At 38.0% G+C, this 19,215-nt stretch overlaps 2 protein-coding genes across 2 annotated transcripts; both read left to right on the top strand.

The window, feature by feature from the left end:
• The first annotated feature begins 1,639 nt into the window (after nt 1-1,639).
• LOC131265990 (fibroblast growth factor receptor 1-like) lies at nt 1,640-9,570 on the top strand. Its single transcript, XM_058268319.1, has 3 exons — nt 1,640-1,712; nt 1,784-2,345; nt 9,546-9,570. The coding sequence occupies exons 1-3, from the start codon at nt 1,640-1,642 to the stop codon at nt 9,568-9,570; spliced, it is 660 nt and encodes a 219-aa protein (XP_058124302.1).
• A 953-nt stretch (nt 9,571-10,523) lies between these two features.
• LOC131265979 (fibroblast growth factor receptor 1-like) lies at nt 10,524-18,064 on the top strand. The gene is made up of 3 exons (XM_058268308.1): nt 10,524-10,710; nt 10,781-11,342; nt 18,040-18,064. The coding sequence occupies exons 1-3, from the start codon at nt 10,524-10,526 to the stop codon at nt 18,062-18,064; spliced, it is 774 nt and encodes a 257-aa protein (XP_058124291.1).
• Nucleotides 18,065-19,215: the final 1,151 nt, after the last annotated feature.

Raw genomic sequence — 19,215 nt, 5'->3', positions numbered from 1 at the left:
GATCGATTTGAATATTCCACTTTTATATGGAAAATAACGCTGCATATAACTAGAGTTTCATTGGCAAACGTTGAAATTTACTATTGTTCCGTGAAGAAACGGTAAAAACAGAGGAATCCCTGTAGAGCTATTCGATTTTAATTATTTTAAGCTTAATAAGATTTGTTGGTGCGCAGGAAACATTATTCATGCCCAATGCTACATAACTTTTTCTGAAAGATTGAGTTCCAATATCACAACATATACTTACGATTCATAAACTACTGCTTTGGATACGAAGCAAATGTTTCAGTTTGTTCACATTTCAAACAACTTCAAATGCAGTTACCCTGCATAGAACAAGTACATGAATGATTGATGGCATGATTTGTGTACTATGGTGACTAATTTTAGTGCAAGAAACGTTTCAATACAACAAACAGGTACAATATAAAATAGACGGAGGAAGATATCAATCAACATACAACTTCCATATACTGATATATGGAGAGTTCATGCTAATTTTGGTATGCTTCACACGTCTTATCCTCTAACATCTTCAAACTCAATTTCTCAGCTACACCAACAGTGAAAATGGATGACATCACTGCGCTTTGGACGGATGAATCCGTTCAGTTCGTCTGTCGGGTACGAAGCGAGCTAGAGCCACAAATCGTCATGGGGTTCATGTCGTGTGCTGAACGAACTTTAAATTTTGCGTATTGTAGCACTGCGGATATCTCTTCAGTGGATGTCAAGGTACGCATTTGAAAAGAAAATAATATTTACCATTCTTTGAATGACAAATTTTTTATTTCCTATTTTGTTTAAAACGATTCCTTTCAGGTTGAACACATTCGGTTATAAGGCTTATGGTAAAATAGCACCACCAGAATTCGGTGTTGTGTTGTGCTTTGTAAAAAATTCACAAGGTACTTCGGCTATGTCTGCAAAACTGTATCCGGTCCATTCCCACAAACAACTTGAGCTTGAGATCGTATCGCCCAAAGGAACAGTTCATAAAGGGGATACAGCCGTTTTTAGATGCCGAGCAAATGCTTACAATTTCACCAGCCGATTCATGCTCATCCAAGACGAATACGTGTTGAATGGAACTGGACACATATACAAGTACGCTTGGGAAGTGGACTTTATAATTGAAATGCTCTCTGCGAAGAATGTGACATGCGGGGCATACCACAAAAATGAAGGATTTCGAAGCGTGACTTTAAATCTGGGAGAAGAATTCCTCTTCAATCCTATAAACATAGTGGACACAAAGTCCGTACACTTTGCATATGCTATCTTTGGAGGTTGCCTTGCCGTTGTTGCTATTGTTGGGTTAGTTTGGTTTTGGCGGAGCAGAAGTAAACAACATGCCAAGGCAGTAGAGGAAGTCGCAAAAGATGAACAAGCCAATGATGAAGAGGCAGAATCGTCCCAGATTTGCGATTTAGTGTCGACCATTCCACCGGAATACTCATTTCCGAAGAATAAGCTGTTATTCGGTCGGAAGATTGGCGAAGGTGAATATGGCATTGTTAGAATGGCCCAAGCGAAGGATATTATGGTCCACGAACCATTCACAACCGTTGCCGTGAAACAAACGAAAAGCTGTAGAAGTGCTTCACTCCTACAGGGAATGATCTCCGAGATCAAGATGATGATTCTGGTCGGCCAGCATTTGAACATCGTCAATTTCTTAGGAGTGGTTACTGAAAACATTGAAAGTAGTTAGTAGAAACCAAAATCAGTAGCACCTTATTGCAAAATGAGCGTTCAAACCCGTTTCTCTTCATTTCAGATGAACTGATGATCATCTTGGAGTATTGCCGATATGGGAACGTGCTTAGCTTCATGCAGTCTAAAAGATCTACATTCGTGAATTGTATCGATGATCTGCCCATGACTTGGATCACTTCTATTATGAATCCTGAACTAGGCGAGCACGACGCAGACGACGAATCCCGGATGATCTTACGAACCACCGATCTCGTCTGCTGGGCCACGCAGATCGCGTTTGGGATGGAGTACTTGTCGTCCAAGAACATATTCCATGGAGATCTGGCCGCTCGCAATGTCCTGCTCTGCGAGAAAGGTGTGGTGAAGATCGCCGACTTTGGTCTGGCCCGGGAGTTCAACCGCGTTACGTACTATAAGAAAACTCGCAACGATCGTGTTCCCTTCAAGTGGATGGCTCTGGAAAGCATCTTTGAGCATAAATTCAGCATCAAAACGGATGTTTGGTCCTACGGCGTGTTGTTGTGGGAGTTGTTCACTCTCGGAATGCCACCGTATCCCACTCTGGCCGTGAACGACGAGTTCTTTCGGAAACTAAAGGACGGATATCGATTGGAAAAACCGATGTACGCCAATGAGGATATTTATTACACTATGCTGTCTTGTTGGTGCGTCAACCCAGAGTGTCGGCCAACATTTCACACATTGGGACAGTTTTTCAACTTAATGTTACCACCCGTGTTGCAGAACGTAAGTTAACCTATGCTGATTTGCTTATGACATGTTGCATTTGTTTACCAAGCTTTCTTTCTATATTTTAGCATTACCTTGGATTGAATGATCAATATCTTCAGATGATGACCAGAAAAGTCAAATCTCAATAATCATTGAACAAACTTTTTTACTTATACTTTTGTTTCGCATTTTTATTTTTTCGGGTTTTTACATCTACGGTAACGGTATTTGAACACTCCACAGAAGATCAAAGAACATTTCATAGAAGCACAAACATCTCCATTGTATTTATTTCGTCGTAGAGCTGGAATTTTATTCCACTACAACCACTATTGGTATTAGCACCACTATGGGTGCACTTACCCTACCGAATACAATCCTTTGGCAATGAAGGTCAGTTGACTATTGTTTAATTCTATTTGCTTTTACTGTTTCTGTAGTTGTTACATACTATTTCTGTTTGGCCGTTGATAAGCTCCTACTTCTTTCATTAGATCAAATCTCAAATAGGCCGCCGTACTAATGTAAAGTTGATTCGGATTTCTTTTACATTATATCGATTGGTGCGTAAAAAGAGCTTGTTGAGCAATAACTGCCAAGAAATAAAAAATGTTGAAAATTACTTGAATAAAATATTTTTAGATGTTTGTGCATTATCAACACCATTTTGGTTGAAGTCCATGGAATTTTTTTTGACTTCGGAAACCGGATACATCGCTAACATACGCCTGTCTTTTCATTTTCGTCTTCTCGGGCATTCAGTTTACTACATTCGCTTTATCTTTCATTCACTAATAAATTGCAACGAGCACAACTGCCATACTTCCAGAGACTATCAACACTCTGACGGCCGGGTACATCTATAGATGTAATGGCTTCGTTTCAGTGTGCATCCGATCACATCATTTTGGTGTGCTGTCAACGCTATCACCAGACACGCACCACAGACTAATGGATGTAAACAAATATCAAATGAAAAGAAAACCAATTTCACACGGCACGTTGCTGTTCGTTCGTAAATTTTAATAAAGATTGAAAAACAATGATCAAACAGGGCGGCCAGATACGGAGGAACTAGTGCAAACGCGCCGGTCGCAAAGCGTTGCGACACCGTGAATTGTGCGGCCGTCAAAGTGTTAAGATGGTTAAAGGATGTCCTCGAAAGTATAAGCACGATTTCTAAATTACGTTTCTGGAAAACGGATGACGCCAAACAGTTGATTCTTGATGTGTTTGATTGTTTACATTCAAACCTACTAGATAGTGCATCGAAACTATTTTTTTTCAACCGTTTCTGTTAAAATGTGAGGCATTTCCGTCAAAAAGCGCAAAAGCGTTCTGCACAAATGGTGCTCCACTCCTAACATTTCGCTAAGGCAATTAGCGAAATCGGTAGGTGTGAGCACGGTTAATGAATACATATGAATGAGTATTACATTAGACCATAGGTGTGAGTATCAGAGCCGTACGTACCGCCATCCAAATGTTTCGGGAGGAGTCCAGCTTCGAGGATACGCCGAAAAGTGGTCAAAAACCCGGACCTATCGACCAACAGTTGAACCGGGAAAGAGCAAAAGCATCCAAACAAAAATAGGAAAGTTCCATTCGCGATGTGGCTCAACAAATGGGTACCTCAAAAAGTAACGTCCAATGTGCTAAAGGAAGATTGAATTTAAAATCGTACAAAAACCAAAAGAAATCGAAACAGAGTGCAAATCAGGCCGCATGCGTTAAATATCGGGCCTGGAAGCTGTACGACAAGCAGCTGTGTGGTCAATCCTCATGCATCAGCTCGACGATGAGTCGGCCAAGACCAGACCAATTGAGATATTTTGGGCGCTAACGAAGGCACACTTGAGAAAACATTTTAAAGATGCGGAAAACATCGAAAGCTTTCAAAAAAACTGTAAAACCGTTCAAAAGTGTCGAAAACCGTTCACGACAAGTCTGTACTGAGCCATATCGGAGGCGACAGATCAAAAGTGCGGTCATAAGCATACGATTTAATTAAAAAAAAAGAAAATAGCCCAGAACAGAACCCAAACACAGTTTACGAAAGAAAAATTCAATTTCTTTTTAAATCGTGCTGATACTTTCGAGGACACCCTTTACGTACGTCTCGGAGAATATGTTCGGTCCAGGGTTTATGGAATTTCGATCCTAATCGTGTTTATCATAGTTTAGATCTAACTTAATAGCATGAAATCGCCCTATCTTTGCAACAGCTATGCATGTCACAACGTTATCATGTGGATAAATCGTGAAATTCGCCTCCCAAGTGTCATTGTGTCTGATTCCATTACCAGAGTACGAATTATCACCGTTTAGTAGGAGAAAGTTGTTGTAGAAATAGGTTGAAGTTGCTCGACAACTCAAGTGTACTTTGTCACCAATATGAATCCTTCCTTCCGGAGACACAATTTTCAATGTCATTTCATCATTTAAATTATTATAAAACAGAAATGCCGTAGCTGGCTCGGCGATTTCTGAGTTCGAAGTGTTGCACGTCACAATACCGCTTGTTGGTGGGAAAACGCTTCCAGTCGCTGTAAATTCGATCGAATCATTAGATTTTGTAATCTGAAACGAAAAGTAATTAAAAAAGTAGCGGAGCGGTATGTACGAAACTATTACTTTTTTTGATCTTATCAAAAGTGTTCTCAATATGTACATTCTTGTGTGTAGAGCATGTTAAAATGAACTAATTATATTGACTTTTTCATGATTCATAACAAGAGCAGCTACAATAACAAAAATGATGGAAAATGAGTTATTCCGTTCATATGCGAAACATTGCTTAGCTCAGTGTTTTAGTAGAATTATTCAATTAGTCAAAGCGGGAGACTTAGAGAACTATTGTTTACCGTACATTTAAGAGCTCTAGCTGTGAAGACATCTTCTGTTGACATGAACCCAGCTCATTTGAGTAGCAAGGCGTAAATGTCATCTCAATGTTTGGTGGAGGATAAGCATGTCCACGGCAAACGAAGGCAACAGATTCCTCGGTGCGCATTGTTTCATTCAGCATTTCTATTTTCGGGCGCCCTGAAACCCCAGAATATTGTTAAAACAGATATACAAGAGTCTAAGAGGTTGATATTCACTCACCATGTACGAGGATTTGAAGGCTGTAATAACTGACAATACCACCAAACGTGACTATTATCTGAAACCAACCGCTTTCTTCCATTACTGTGTTTGCTACATTAAAATCTGTGCGATAGGTGTATTCTTTTTTTCCCATGCACGATCGTTTGTCGTTCGCCAAATTTGTATTTTTGAAGTGTTCACAAAGAGAAACATTTGGTTTCTTTACGATTTCCACAGTCATGGAATAATTGCCATGATACACTGATATTTGGAATGGTTGATTTCCCTTTAAAATCAATTTCATGCTTCCATTTCTTGTGTAGGGTGTAAGTAGGTTAGAATTTTCGACGAATTTTACAACACTTAAATGCGTTATGCTGCATTCCTTGGCTGTATGCAGTGTACAACACGCATACATCCCTGATTTTGTACTCTCTATCTTGTGAATAGTGAGTACTGTGTTATTAACAGACACATTCCACCTTGGATCAGTTTGTTTTACCTACAAAATCGAAATTTAATAATATTTTGATGAACTATGTTTTATATTTGAGGCTGATCAATCGGTTTCGTTTTCATTTCACAAACCTCAACAAACGAAGAAATATAAGTAGATTGAAAATACCATTTAACGATCCAGTTGTCTGTGATCTTTTCATTAACACATTTGAGGGTGGTTTCACTGTTTATTGGGACGATTCGATGTCTGCCAATCCACGTAGATGAACCATATCTATCAGTTGTAATTTGACCAACCGTCAATCCTGTTTGAGCAACACAATACACTTTAATAAAGGAATACTCCTGTCAAAAATACTGCAGCAACCTACCAAACAGCAGTTGAAACACGATGAACAGAGCCAATTTGCTTATCTCCATTTTTCTTCTGTTTTACACTGGAGCACTTTCCACCACTTGTTTCAGCATATTTCACTTGTCACAGCATATTATACCAAATATAATCGTTCTGCAATGAAGTTCAGTTGATTACTGTTTAGCAAGTTCTTGTTGAAACTGTTCTTATACCAAACTTTTTTGCTTGTGCATTTCTATGCATATCTTTTTCAATTGTTCTAAATCTGAAATCCGACTTGCACTTTTTTCACATTTATAGTATGTTAGTTTCCTATCATCTACACTGGTTGGTACGCACTATACAACGACGTGTTGGTGTGCAAAAAGTGTTTATGTAAAAGTAACAGAAGAAAAAGTGGTGCGAAGCAAATTTTTCGGTTTTTCCCAAACATCGGTTTTACCAGAGCTGATTGAATTTGTAGTGAATCGTTTTCAATTTATCAAAATAAATTATGTACACGGTTTTGATAAAATCAAATTCCGCTAACCAAATTCATTATTTGGGAATATATGAGTTCGTTCCCTCAGGAAGGATATCGCGTGAGGTATGCACATAGAAGCTGCAGATCAGCAGCGATCTTTAGCAAGAACGCGCTTTCACGTACCTCAGAAGATTTGACGAGGATATTTCTTACATGGTTTGCGCAGCAAATGTCCGACGAGAGGGATCTGAGGATTGATCGTTAGCGGTAAAGGCCCTCTAACAAGTGTTGGGTCGTGTGCTCCTGTGCTACCCAACACACACAGCACAGTAAAATGTGGCAAAACACACGACACAGAAAAACATTGTGGTACCACAGTAAATTTTCATACCATTATACCAATGCATTGTATGAACCTTTGGTTCCTTGATACCAATTCCATAGCTACCAACATCCCAGTGTACCAGTGGTACAAGGCCTCTCTCCGAAGGGAGTTTCTGTGGCTTAAAGACGGTATATTGTAGATCGGTGATCAGCCAATAATAATACCGGAGAGTGCTAGACTTGATATTCGCTACCATAGTATAGGAATAAAGTGTATAAACCAGTATTTGGAATTTTGAACATCGTTATCACATAATCTTTATATTATTAGTTGTACAAAAAAAACTTCCACCATTCGGAAAAAGGCTACGATTCAAGCGCGATAGGAAGAAATTAAAGAAGAAAGTGATTTCCTTACGCAATTCAAACTAAACGCGTATACTTGACGTACAAATGCCACGAACCTAAAGTTCCAAAAACAGCATTTTTGAATAGATTAGCTTTTAACGACTAATGATTTCTTATAAGGAACACATTTTAAACACCGGCTCTAATTGCTTGTGGATTATATATTAAAGTGTTGAATGTGAAAGTGTAAAGGGCTAAATCCCATATCGAGCAAACATAATATCAAGCAAAATTATGCACCTCATCCCAGTTGTTCCTTAGAAACTATGTACCAATTTTGAGTGGTGCACTGAATCCCACTTCTAAAGTTACGTTTGGCGAAAAAAAGGCAACTATTACCGCATTAATGGCCGCAGTTCGGACTTCAACGGCGTAGATTCCCATAATAAATGAACACCCGTGTACCGAGGCCAAGGCTATAATTCACGATAGTGCATCAATCTAATATTTTTACCAAAAAACCACGGCACCTTTTCTACATCAAAACACAATTCAGATAGGTTGGATCAATCTAACAATTTCATAACCTTCATTATTCAAAAGTATATTCATAAACATCTCTCGTATTTGATAAAACAAACAACAAAATTAAAATTTAAAAAAAATTGTTATAAAAGATCTGATATCTTGAAAGCTGCTTAGTTTGCTTACCCTATGATCTGTATTTGAAACGTCAAAGCAGCTCAAAGTTGTAAATTGATACTAATACTGTTCCAAATGCATTGATATCACTTTGTTAGTCTAGTGCACGTGCTTATAAATTTCAAGGAGTTGAATACAAACAAACCAATTACTCATTCTACTCCGCCAGTGAATAAGTCAACATTCGCGTTGCTTTTTCGTTTCATTCTCACGAATATGGATTTTATGCGTTGACCAATATTTTGAAAATGAGAAAAATATTTAAGCAAACGGCAACCTCGATTTCAGTTCACTTATCAGAGCGAGCAGTTGTCCTTACAAATACCATTGCATGAGAATAATAAGGACCGGTTCAAACGATGTACTGAGCAAATAAATAAGTCAGTATTAAATCATACCTTTTCACGGGAAGGTTACTTAAATTCGGTTTTTCAGTAGGAAAAGTGAACACAAGTGCCAACGATTCAAAGCAAATGCTTTTTCGTTATGGAAAAAGTTTTGCTCTCCAAATCACTCAAAGTTAGCGCTATAAAATGTGGAAAGTGTTTCTATTTCTGATTTATTTCGTATGGCCAGTAGTTGGTGAGTCAAAAATATATTATTTGAGTTCCTTCAACTATTTCTAAACGCTGTTCATGACTAACCCAGGTTTATCACAATCGTTAAACATAACTTACAAACCACGGAGAATAGATTCTATACAATTCGTTCCAGAATACAAGACGTTGAACCTCAAATGCATTGTGCCTGAATCAAATCAATCGTTTTTGAAAATTGTTAAATTGTGGATATTTTCAAAATAAATATAATGTTTCCCATTTTACACAAGGATGACGATCGATTTGAATTTTCCACTTTTATATGGAAAACAACGCTGCATATAACTTGAGTTTCATTGGCAAACGTTGAAATTTACTATTGTTGCCTGAAGAAACAATAAAAACAGAGGAATCCCTGCAGAACTATGCCAATCGACTATTTTAAGCTTAATAAGATTTGTTGGGGCGCAGGAAATATTATTCATGCCCAATGCTACATAACTTATCCTGAAAGTTCCAATTCCAATATCACAGCATATACTTACGATTCATAAACTACTGCTGTTGATACGAAGCAAATGATTCAGTTAGTTCACATTTCGAACAACTCCAAATGCAGTTATCCTGTATAGAACAAGTACATGAATGATTGATGGCATGATTTGTGTACTATGATGACTACATTTAGTGCAAGAAACGCTTCAATACAACAAACAGATTAGTACAATACAAAGATATTTGGCGAGCTCATGTTAATTTTGGTATGCTTTATACGTCTAATCCTCTAACATCTTCGAACTCCATTTCTCAGCTACACCAACAGTGGAAATGAATGACGTCACTACGCTTTGGACTGATGAATCCGTTCAGTTCGTCTGTCGGGTACGAAGCGAGCTAGAGCCACAAATCGTCATGGGGTTCATGGCGTGTGCTGAACAAACTTTAAATTTTGCGAATTGTAGCACTGCGGATATCTCTTTAGTGGATGTCAAGGTACGCATTTGAAATGAAAATGTTGTCTATAAGTTTTTTTATAATAAAATATATTTATCATTTTATTTTAATCGGTTTCTTGCAGGTTGAACACACGAATGACACTTTCGAGCATAAGGCTTATGGTAAAATAACACCACCAGCATTCGGTGTTGTGTTGTGCTTTGTAAAAAATTCACAAGGTACTTCGTTCACATCTGCAAAACTATATCCAGTCCATTCCTACGAACAACTTGAGCTTGAGATCGTATCGCCCAAAGGAGTAGTTCATAAAGCGGATACAGCCGTGTTTAGATGCCGAGCAAATGCTTACAGTTTCACTAGCCGATTCATGCTCATCCAAGACGAATACGTGTTGAATGGAACTGGACACATATACAAGTACGCTTGGGAAGTGGACTTTATAATTGAAATGCTCTCTGCGAGGCATGTGACATGCAGGGCATACCACAAAAAAGGAGGGTTTCAAAACGTGACTTTAGATCTGGGCGAAGAATTCCTCTTCAATCCTATAAACATAGTGGACACAAAGTCCGTACAGTTTGCATATGCTATCTTTGGAGGATGCCTTGCCGTTGTTGCTATTGTTGGGTTGGTTTGGTTTTGGTGGAGTAGAAGTAAACAACATGCCAAAGCAGTAGAGGAAGTCGAAAAAGATGAACAAGCCAATGATAAAGGGGCAGAATCGTCCCAGATTTGCGATTTAGTATCAACCATTCCACCGATATACTCATTTCCGAAGGATAAGCTGTTATTCGGTCGGAAGATTGGCGAGGGTGAATATGGCATTGTTATAATGGCCCAAGCAAAGGACATTATGGTCCACGAACCATTCACAACCGTTGCTGTGAAGCAAACGAAAAACTGTGGATGTGCCTCACTCCTACAGGGAATGATCTCGGAGATCAAGATGATGATTCTGGTCGGGCAGCATTTGAACATCGTCAATTTCTTAGGAGCGGTTACTGAGAATATTCGTAATAGTAAGTAGAAACCAAAATAAGTAAATGTTGTTACAAAATGAGCGTTCAAACCCACTTCTCTTCATTGCAGATGAACTGATGATTATCTTGGAGTATTGCCGATATGGGAACGTGCTTAGCTTCATGCAGTCTAAAAGATCTACATTCATCAATTGTATCGATGACCTGCCCATGGCTTGGATCACTTCTATTATGAATCCTGAACTAGGCGAGCACAACCCAGACGACGAATCTCGAATGATCTTGCGAACCACGGATCTCGTCTGCTGGGCCATGCAGATCGCGTTTGGGATGGAGTACTTGTCGTCCAAGAACATATTCCATGGAGATCTGGCCGCTCGCAATGTCCTGCTCTGCGAGAAAGGTGTGGTGAAGATCGCCGACTTTGGTCTGGCTCGAGAGTTCAACCGTGTTACGTACTATAAGAAAACTCGCAACGATCGTGTGCCCTTCAAGTGGATGGCTCTGGAGAGCATCTTTGAGCATAAGTTTAGCATCAAAACGGATGTTTGGTCTTACGGCGTGTTGTTGTGGGAGTTGTTCACTCTCGGAATGCCACCGTATCCCATTCTGACCGTGAACGACGAGTTCTTCCAGAAACTACGGGACGGATATCGGTTGGAAAAACCGATGTATGCCAATGAGGATATTTATTATACTATGCTGTCATGTTGGTGCGTCAACCCCGAGTGTCGTCCAACATTTCACACATTGGGACAGTTTTTCAACTTAATGTTACCACCCGCGTTGCAGAACGTAAGTATACCGGTGCTGATTTGTTTATCACATGTTGCATTTATTTACCAAGCTTCCTTTTTATATTTTAGCATTACCTCGGCTTGAATGATCAATATCTTCAGATGATGACCAGAAAAGTCAAATCTCAATGATCATCGGACTAACGAACGAGTATTCAAGTGAACAATGTTTTCGTTTCATATATTTACTTTTGCTTCGAATTTTTAAACTTTCGTGTTTTTACGGTAACGGTAGCCAATTTAGTCATGTTGCTAACAATATGATGATTTTGACGTCGAAGTCTTGCTGCCTGTCTTCTTGGCTTACGGATTTTTGCCATCTCGTTTTTAAGTTTCTCAGTTCTAATTTTTGCGAGCCTTCTCTCCTCTGTTTTGTTTTCCTTCCTCGCTACTTCATTCTCTTTCTCCTCGGTTGTCCGGTAATTTCCTGTGAGCCGGTTCGATGCCGTCAATTCTTGGAGGTATTTTCTTTTGTAATTTGTATGCGTGAGGTAGCCACTTCATCGTATTTTGTGGCTTTTTTAGAGCAAGGTTCCATTCTAAAGTGTATTTACGTGTGTCAGTTTTGTAGAAACAGAGAAAAAACCTAATTTACATTATTATATTGCCAAAAAACGGAAAAAAAACTTGTATTCGTTCCTTTCTTCTTTGTGTTACTTGTGGAAAAAAAATCTATGGCTAGTATAGGAACAACTCTGGTATTTGTGCCTATAATGGCACTATGGTGAAAACTATGAAAATATAATAAAATTATGCATAAACGCTCTAATATCGTGTAAATCGATTATATTGGTATAAGTAGGTAGCGAAATAATATAGTTTTAATGATTTTGTAGTGATTAATAGCCTTAAGGAAATCATTATATTCGTTATAGATTCTTCCAGGAATCCAGCATGTTGGTACAACCTGACTAGCTTCTATATTACGGAATGGGATGGTTCATCTTTTGAACACTCCGCAGAAGATAAAAGAACAATTTATAGAAGAACAAATAACTCCATTGTATTTATTTCGTCGTAGAGCTAGAATTTTATTCCACTACAACCACTATTGACACTAGCACCACTATGGGTGCACTTACCCTACCGAATATAATGAAGACCTTCAGTAATGAAGGTCAGTTGACTACCGGATACATCGCTAAAATACGCCTGCCTTTTCATTTTAATTTTATCGGTAAATACAGTTTATTGGATTCGCTTTCGCCACCACCAATAAATTGCAATGAGCACAACTGACATACTTCCAAAAATTATTAAGATGATGTGCGTCTCGAAGGATATATTCAGTCCAGGGTTTATCGAATTTCGATCCTAATCGTGTTTATCATAGTTTAGATCTAACTTAATAGCATGAAATCGCCCTATCTTTGCAACAGCTATGCATGTCACAACGTTATCATGTGGATAAATCGTGAAATTCGCCTCCCAAGTGTCATTGTGTCTGATTCCATTACCAGAGTACGAATTGTCACCGTTTAGTAGGAGAAAGTTGTTGTAGAAATAGGACGAGGTTGCTCGACAACTCAAGTGTACTTTCTCACCAATATGAATCTTCCCTTCCGGAGACACAATTTTCATTGTCATTTCATCGTTTAAATTAGCATTAAAGAACAGCAAAACCCTAACGGAATCGGAGCCTTCTGAGTTCGAAGCGTTGCATGTCACAGTACCGTTTGATGGAGGAGAAACACTTAAAATTGCAGCAAATTCGATCGAATCATAAGATTTTGTAATCTGCAATGAAAAATAATGACAAAAAAAGTATCAATTTGTACATGAGCAATGTGTTCAGAGTATGTGGAAATGAATAAATGGTGTTTACAATTTGGTCATGATTCTTAATAAGAGCAGCTACAATAACAAAATAATTTGAAAATGAGTCGTTTAGTTCGTTAATGTTCCCTCATTGATTGGCTCAGTGTTTTACAGTCTGGGAATATTCGATTAGTCAAAGCGGGAGACTTAGAAAACTATTTTTTACCGTACATTTAAGTGTTTTAGCTGTGAAGACGTCTCCTGTTCACACGAGTCTGACTCATTTTTGTAGCAAGGCGTAAATATCATCTCAATGTTTGGTGGCGGATACGCTTGTCCACGGCAAACGAATTCCACAGATTTCTTGGTTCGTAGAGTTTCATTCATAATTTCTATTTTCGGTCGCCCTGAAACCTCAGAATATTGTTAAAACAGATATTTAAAAGTATGTGACGTTCACTCACCGTGTATAAGGATTTGAAGGTTGCAATAACTGAAAATACCACCAAACGAGACTTTTATCTGAAACCAACCGCTTTCCTCCATCACTGTGTTTGCTACATTAAAATCTGTGCGATACGTGTATTCTTTTTTCCCCATGCACGATCGTTGGTCGTTCGTCAAGCTTGTAGTTTTGAAGTGTTTACAAAGAGAAACATTTGGTATCTTGACGATTTCCACAGCTGTATTAAAGTCGCCATGATACACTGATATTTGAAATGGTTGATTTCCTTTTAAAATCAATTGATTGGTTCCATTTCTTATGTAGGGTGTAAGTTGGTTGGAATTTTCGATGAATCTTACAACACTTAAATACGTTATGCTGCATTGCTTGGTTTTATGCAGTATGCAACACGCATACATCCCTGATTTTGTACTGTCTACCTTGTGAATAGTAAGCACTGTGTTATGAACAGACACATTCCACCTTGGATCATTTTGTTTCACCTGAAAATTTAAAATGTTATGTTAACTCGATGAACTATGCTTTTTTTCAGGGTAATCAATCTGTTCCAATTTCATCGGACAAACCTCAACAAACCCATGAAGATTTCTATATTGAAAAAACCAATAAACCGTCCAGTCATCTGTGATCTTTTCAGTAACACATTTGAGGGTGGTTTCACTGTTGATTGGGACAATTCGAGGTCTGCCTATCCACTTAACCGAAATATGTGCAGTTGGAATTTGACCAAACGTCGGTCCTGTTTGAACAACACAATACACTTTAATAAAGGAATAGTCCTGTCAAAAATACTGCAGCAACTTACCAATGAACATTGCAAACACGATGAACAGAGCCGCTTTACTTATTTCCATTTTTCTTCTCTTTTACACTGGAGCACTTTCCACCACTTAAAATCAATTCACTTGTCACAGCATATTATACCAAATACAATCGTTCTGCAATGAAGTTCGTTTGACTACTGTTGAGCAAGTTCTTGTTGAAACTGTTGCTGTCGTCTAGCACTATTTTTTCACATTGAAGTCAATTAGTTTCCTCTTATCTACACTGCTTGGTGCACACAAAATAACGATGTGTTGGTGTGCAAAAATTGCTTGTGTAGAAGTCACCGAAGAAAAAGTTTTGCGATGCAAATTTTTTGGTTTTCTACAAACATCGACTTTACGACGAGAAAGTAGTAAGAAGAGTATGGGGTGCATATTTCAAACACAGGAAGTGAGTAATGCTTTGCGTTTGAATTCGCCTGACGGAGTTGACTTTGAAGTGAATCACTATCTATCAAAGTAATGTATGTACGCAATATTTATAAAATAAAAACCCGTTAACCTAATTCCTTATTTGGAAATAAGCTACTGAATTTTTAAGCGTTGCTTCTATCCATGTGTTGCGTGTGTTTATTCTTTATTTACGTTCTGAACAAGCAGTTGAACTGATTGAATCGTGCATCAAGCTCATATTATAAGTATGCCATCATAGTTACTGGGAAATGTTAGCCCACCCGTCTGACATCGAATTGATCAAAGCTTAACAGAATCGACTTCGGATCAACGCAAGATCATGCTTCGGACTTAGCTCGGAGTTGTAACCGGAATTGCTCGTAGGCAGGATTGTACGGAACGTTCAGTGGTCCGATATCGGTTAAGAAGCGTTTCTACTTGAAGCGCGTCATCGAAAAAGATGGGCTCAAGTATTGAGTAGCCAATGAGTTCGTTCCCTCAGGGAGGCTATCGCATGGGTTATGCACGTAGGAGCTGCAGATCAACAGCGATCCTTAGCAAGAAAATGCTTTCACGTACCTCAGAAGATTTGATGAGGATAATTCTTACATGGTTTGCGCAGCAAAGGTCCGACGAGGGGACGCCTCGATCGCAACTTAATAAATCGCACGGCATCATGCCCTGAATCTAAGGATTGATCGTTAGAGGTAAAGGCCCTCTAACAAGTGTTGGGTCGTGTGTTACTGTGCTACCCAACACACACAGCACAGTAAAGTGTGGCACCACACACGACACAGAAAAACATTGTGGTACCACAGTAAATGTTCATACCATTATACCAATGCATTGTATACTCTCTCCGAAGAGAGTTTCTGTGGCTTAAAGACGGTATATTGTAGATCGGTGATCAGCCAATAAAAATATCGGAGAGTGCTATACTCGATATTCGCTACCATAGCTACCATAGTATAGGAATAAAGTGTATAAACCAGTATTTGGAATTTTGAACATCGTTATCACCTAATCTTTCCTAACCTAACATTATCTTATCTAACCTAACATTACTATTTGTATAAAAAAAATATTCCCCCATTCGGAAAAAGGCTACGATTCAAGCGCGATAGGAAGAAATTAAAGAAGAAAGTGATTTCCTTACGCAATTCAAACTAAACGCATATACTTGACGTACAAATGCCACGAATCTAAAATTTCAAAACAGAATTTTTGAATAGATTAGCTTATAATGACTAATGGTTTTTTATAAGGAGCGCATTTTAAACACCGGCTCTTATTGCTTATGGATTATATATTAAAATGTTGAATGGAGGTGTAAAGGGCTAAATCCCATATCGAGCAAGCATAATATCAAGCAAAATTATACACCTTATCCGAGTTGTTCCTTAGAAACTATGTACCAATTTTGAGTGGTGCACTGAATCCCACTTCTAAAGTTACGTTTGGCGAAAAAAAGGCAACTATTACCGCATTAATGGCCGCAGTTCGGACTTCAACGGCGTAGATTCCCATAATAAATGAACACCCGTGTACCGAGGCCAAGGGTTCACGATAGTGCATCAATCTAATATTTTTACCAAAAAACCACGGCACCTTTTCTACATCAAAACACAATTCAGATAGGTTGAATCAATCTAACAATTTCATAACCTTCATTATTCAAAAGTATATTCATAAACATCTCTCGTATTTGATAAAACAAACAACAAAATTAAAATTTTTAAAAAATTGTTATAAAAGATCTGATATCTTGAAAGCTGCTTAGTTTGCTTACTCTATGATCTGTATTTGAAACGTCAAAGCAGCTCAAAGTTGTAAATTGATACTAATACTGTTCCAAATGCATTGATATCACTTTGTTAGTCTAATGCACGTGCTTATAAATTTCAAGGAGTTGAATACAAACAAACCAATTACTCATTCTACTCCGCCAGTGAATAAGTCAACATTCGCGTTGCTTTTTCGTTTCATTCTCACGAATATGGATTTTATGCGTTGACCAATATTTTGAAAATGAGAAAAATATTTAAGCAAACGGCAACCTCGATTTCAGTTCACTTATCAGAGCGAGCAGTTGACCTTACAAATACTATTGCATGAGAATAATAAGGACCGGTTCAAACGATGTACTGAGCAAATAAATAAGTCAGTATTAAATCATACCTTTTCACATGAAGGTTGCTTAAATTCTGCTTTTCAATAGGAAAAGTGAACACAAGTGCCAACGATTCAAAGCAAATGCTTTTTCGTTATGGAAAAAGTTTTGCTCTCCAAATCACTCAAAGTTAGCGCTATAAAATGTGGAAAGTGTTTCTATTTCTGATTTATTTCGTATGGCCAGTAGTTGGTGAGTCAAAAATATATTATTTGAGTTCCATCAACTATTTCTACACGCTGTTCATGACTAACCCAGGTTTATCACAATCGTTAAACATAACTTACAAACCACGGAGAATAGATTCTATACAATTCGTTCCAGAATACAAGACGTTGAACCTCAAATGCATTGTGCCTGAATCAAATCAATCGTTTTTGAAAATTGTTAAATTGTGGATATTTTCAAAGTAAATATAATGTTTCCCATTTTACACAAGGATGACGATCGATTTGAATTTTCCACTTTTATATGGAAAACAACGCTGCATATAACTAAAGTTTAATTGGCAAACGTTGAAATTTACTATTGTTGCCTGAAGAAACAATAAAAACAGAGGAATCCTTGCAGAACTATGCCAATCGACTATTTTAAGCTTAATAAGATTTGTTGGGACGCAGGAAATATTATTCATGCCCAATGCTACATAACTTATCCTGAAAGTTCCAATTCCAATATCACAGCATATACTTACGATTCATAAACTACTGCTGTTGATACGAAGCAAATGATTCAGTTAGTTCACATTTCGAACAACTCCAAATGCAGTTATCCTGTATAGAACAAGTACATGAATGATTGATGGCATGATTTGTGTACTATGATGACTACATTTAGTGCAAGAAACGCTTCAATACAACAAACAGATTAGTACAATATAAAGATATTTGGAGAGCTCATGTTAATTTTGGTATGTTTTATACGTCTAATCCTCTAACATCTCCAAACTCAATTTCTCAGCTACACCAACAGTGGAAATGGATGACGTCACTGCGCTTTGGACTGATGAATCCGTTCAGTTCGTCTGTCGGGTACGAAGCGAGCTAGAGCCAGAAATCGCCATGGGATTCATGTCGTGTGCTGAACAAACTTTAAATTTTGCGAAATGTAGCACTGCGGATATCTCTTTAATGGATGTCAAGGTACGCATTTGAAATGAAAATGTTGTCTATAAGTTTTTTTTATAATAAAACTAGCTGATTAACCCGATTTCATCTGGGTAGAAATAAATTTCAAACTGAAGAGTGTTGGCATTGTGTTGGTGCTGAAAATTTTAGTATTACCTTTAGTCGACGAAACCATGTAAATATACATTTTGCATTCATTACTTAAATGTGCTTCCAGCTTAGTGCAAGCATTTAAAATTAATCCATTAAAGCAAGTATGAGACAAACTGTGCCTAAACCACAGTTGGACCAAAACAACAGATAATCGACGATTATTTAAGAGCACTTCTATCATCACCCCGATATTTACGGTGTTAGATAGCGTCTTTTTTTTTAATCCGTCGCATTTGTTGTAAGGTGGCATCATATTTTTTTAGATATTTTCTATCGTTTACGTCAGAGGTCTCCAAACTACGACCCTCGCCTCCTTGAGTAAATGTGGCCTAACGCTACGGTTATTCCACCCAAAGCGGCCCGTGTTAAAAAAAGTTTGGGTGATTGAAAATTATAGGCAGGAAGGAGGCATAAGAATGTTGGAGATTTCGCACTTGAAAAATTGGCTTTCTTATAATTATGTTTGGTTGATTTGATTTGACCGATTTTGTATGATTGAGAATATTTATTACGAAGGAGAGATGAGATTGAGCACTCAAACTGTGACCATTCGATTAAGTGACCCCAAATTGTTCGAAAATGACCCATATTGCATTGTAACCATTGTTGAGCTAAAAGGCAGGATGGTTGCCCCCCTTACCCCTTCCGTCAAATGGATGAAATATTATCACATGATGGCTACATGTTAAAATAGTATGTCCAATTTTTGTAGGAACCCATTCCATAAATGACGAATTATTATTATTTTTCATCATTTTAAGCGATAGGTGTTCGAAAGGGGGGCAGGGAAGGAGGGCATTCGAAAGAATAAAAAATGAACAACATTCCAGTAAAGTTTGGTACAGATAGACTTAGT

The sequence above is a fragment of the Anopheles coustani genome, chromosome 3, assembly GCF_943734705.1.
Source record: "Anopheles coustani chromosome 3, idAnoCousDA_361_x.2, whole genome shotgun sequence".
NCBI lineage: Eukaryota > Metazoa > Arthropoda > Insecta > Diptera > Culicidae > Anopheles > Anopheles coustani.
Note: the sequence above shows the minus strand (reverse complement) of the source record. Positions and strands in the feature narration are given on the sequence as shown.

What these genes read in the sequence shown, in the direction of transcription:
- LOC131265979 (XM_058268308.1), top strand. Translation starts at nt 10,524, where the DNA reads ATGGCCCAAGCAAAGGACATTATGGTCCACGAACCATTCACAACCGTT. An exon ending in TACTGAGAATATTCGTAATA is followed by an intron (nt 10,711 to 10,780) that starts GTAAGTAGAAAC and finishes TCTTCATTGCAG; the next exon opens with ATGAACTGATGATTATCTTG. An exon ending in TATCGGTTGGAAAAACCGAT is followed by an intron (nt 11,343 to 18,039) that starts GTATGCCAATGA and finishes TCAATTTCTCAG; the next exon opens with CTACACCAACAGTGGAAATG.
- LOC131265990 (XM_058268319.1), top strand. Translation starts at nt 1,640, where the DNA reads ATGATGATTCTGGTCGGCCAGCATTTGAACATCGTCAATTTCTTAGGA. An exon ending in TACTGAAAACATTGAAAGTA is followed by an intron (nt 1,713 to 1,783) that starts GTTAGTAGAAAC and finishes TCTTCATTTCAG; the next exon opens with ATGAACTGATGATCATCTTG. An exon ending in TATCGATTGGAAAAACCGAT is followed by an intron (nt 2,346 to 9,545) that starts GTACGCCAATGA and finishes TCCATTTCTCAG; the next exon opens with CTACACCAACAGTGGAAATG.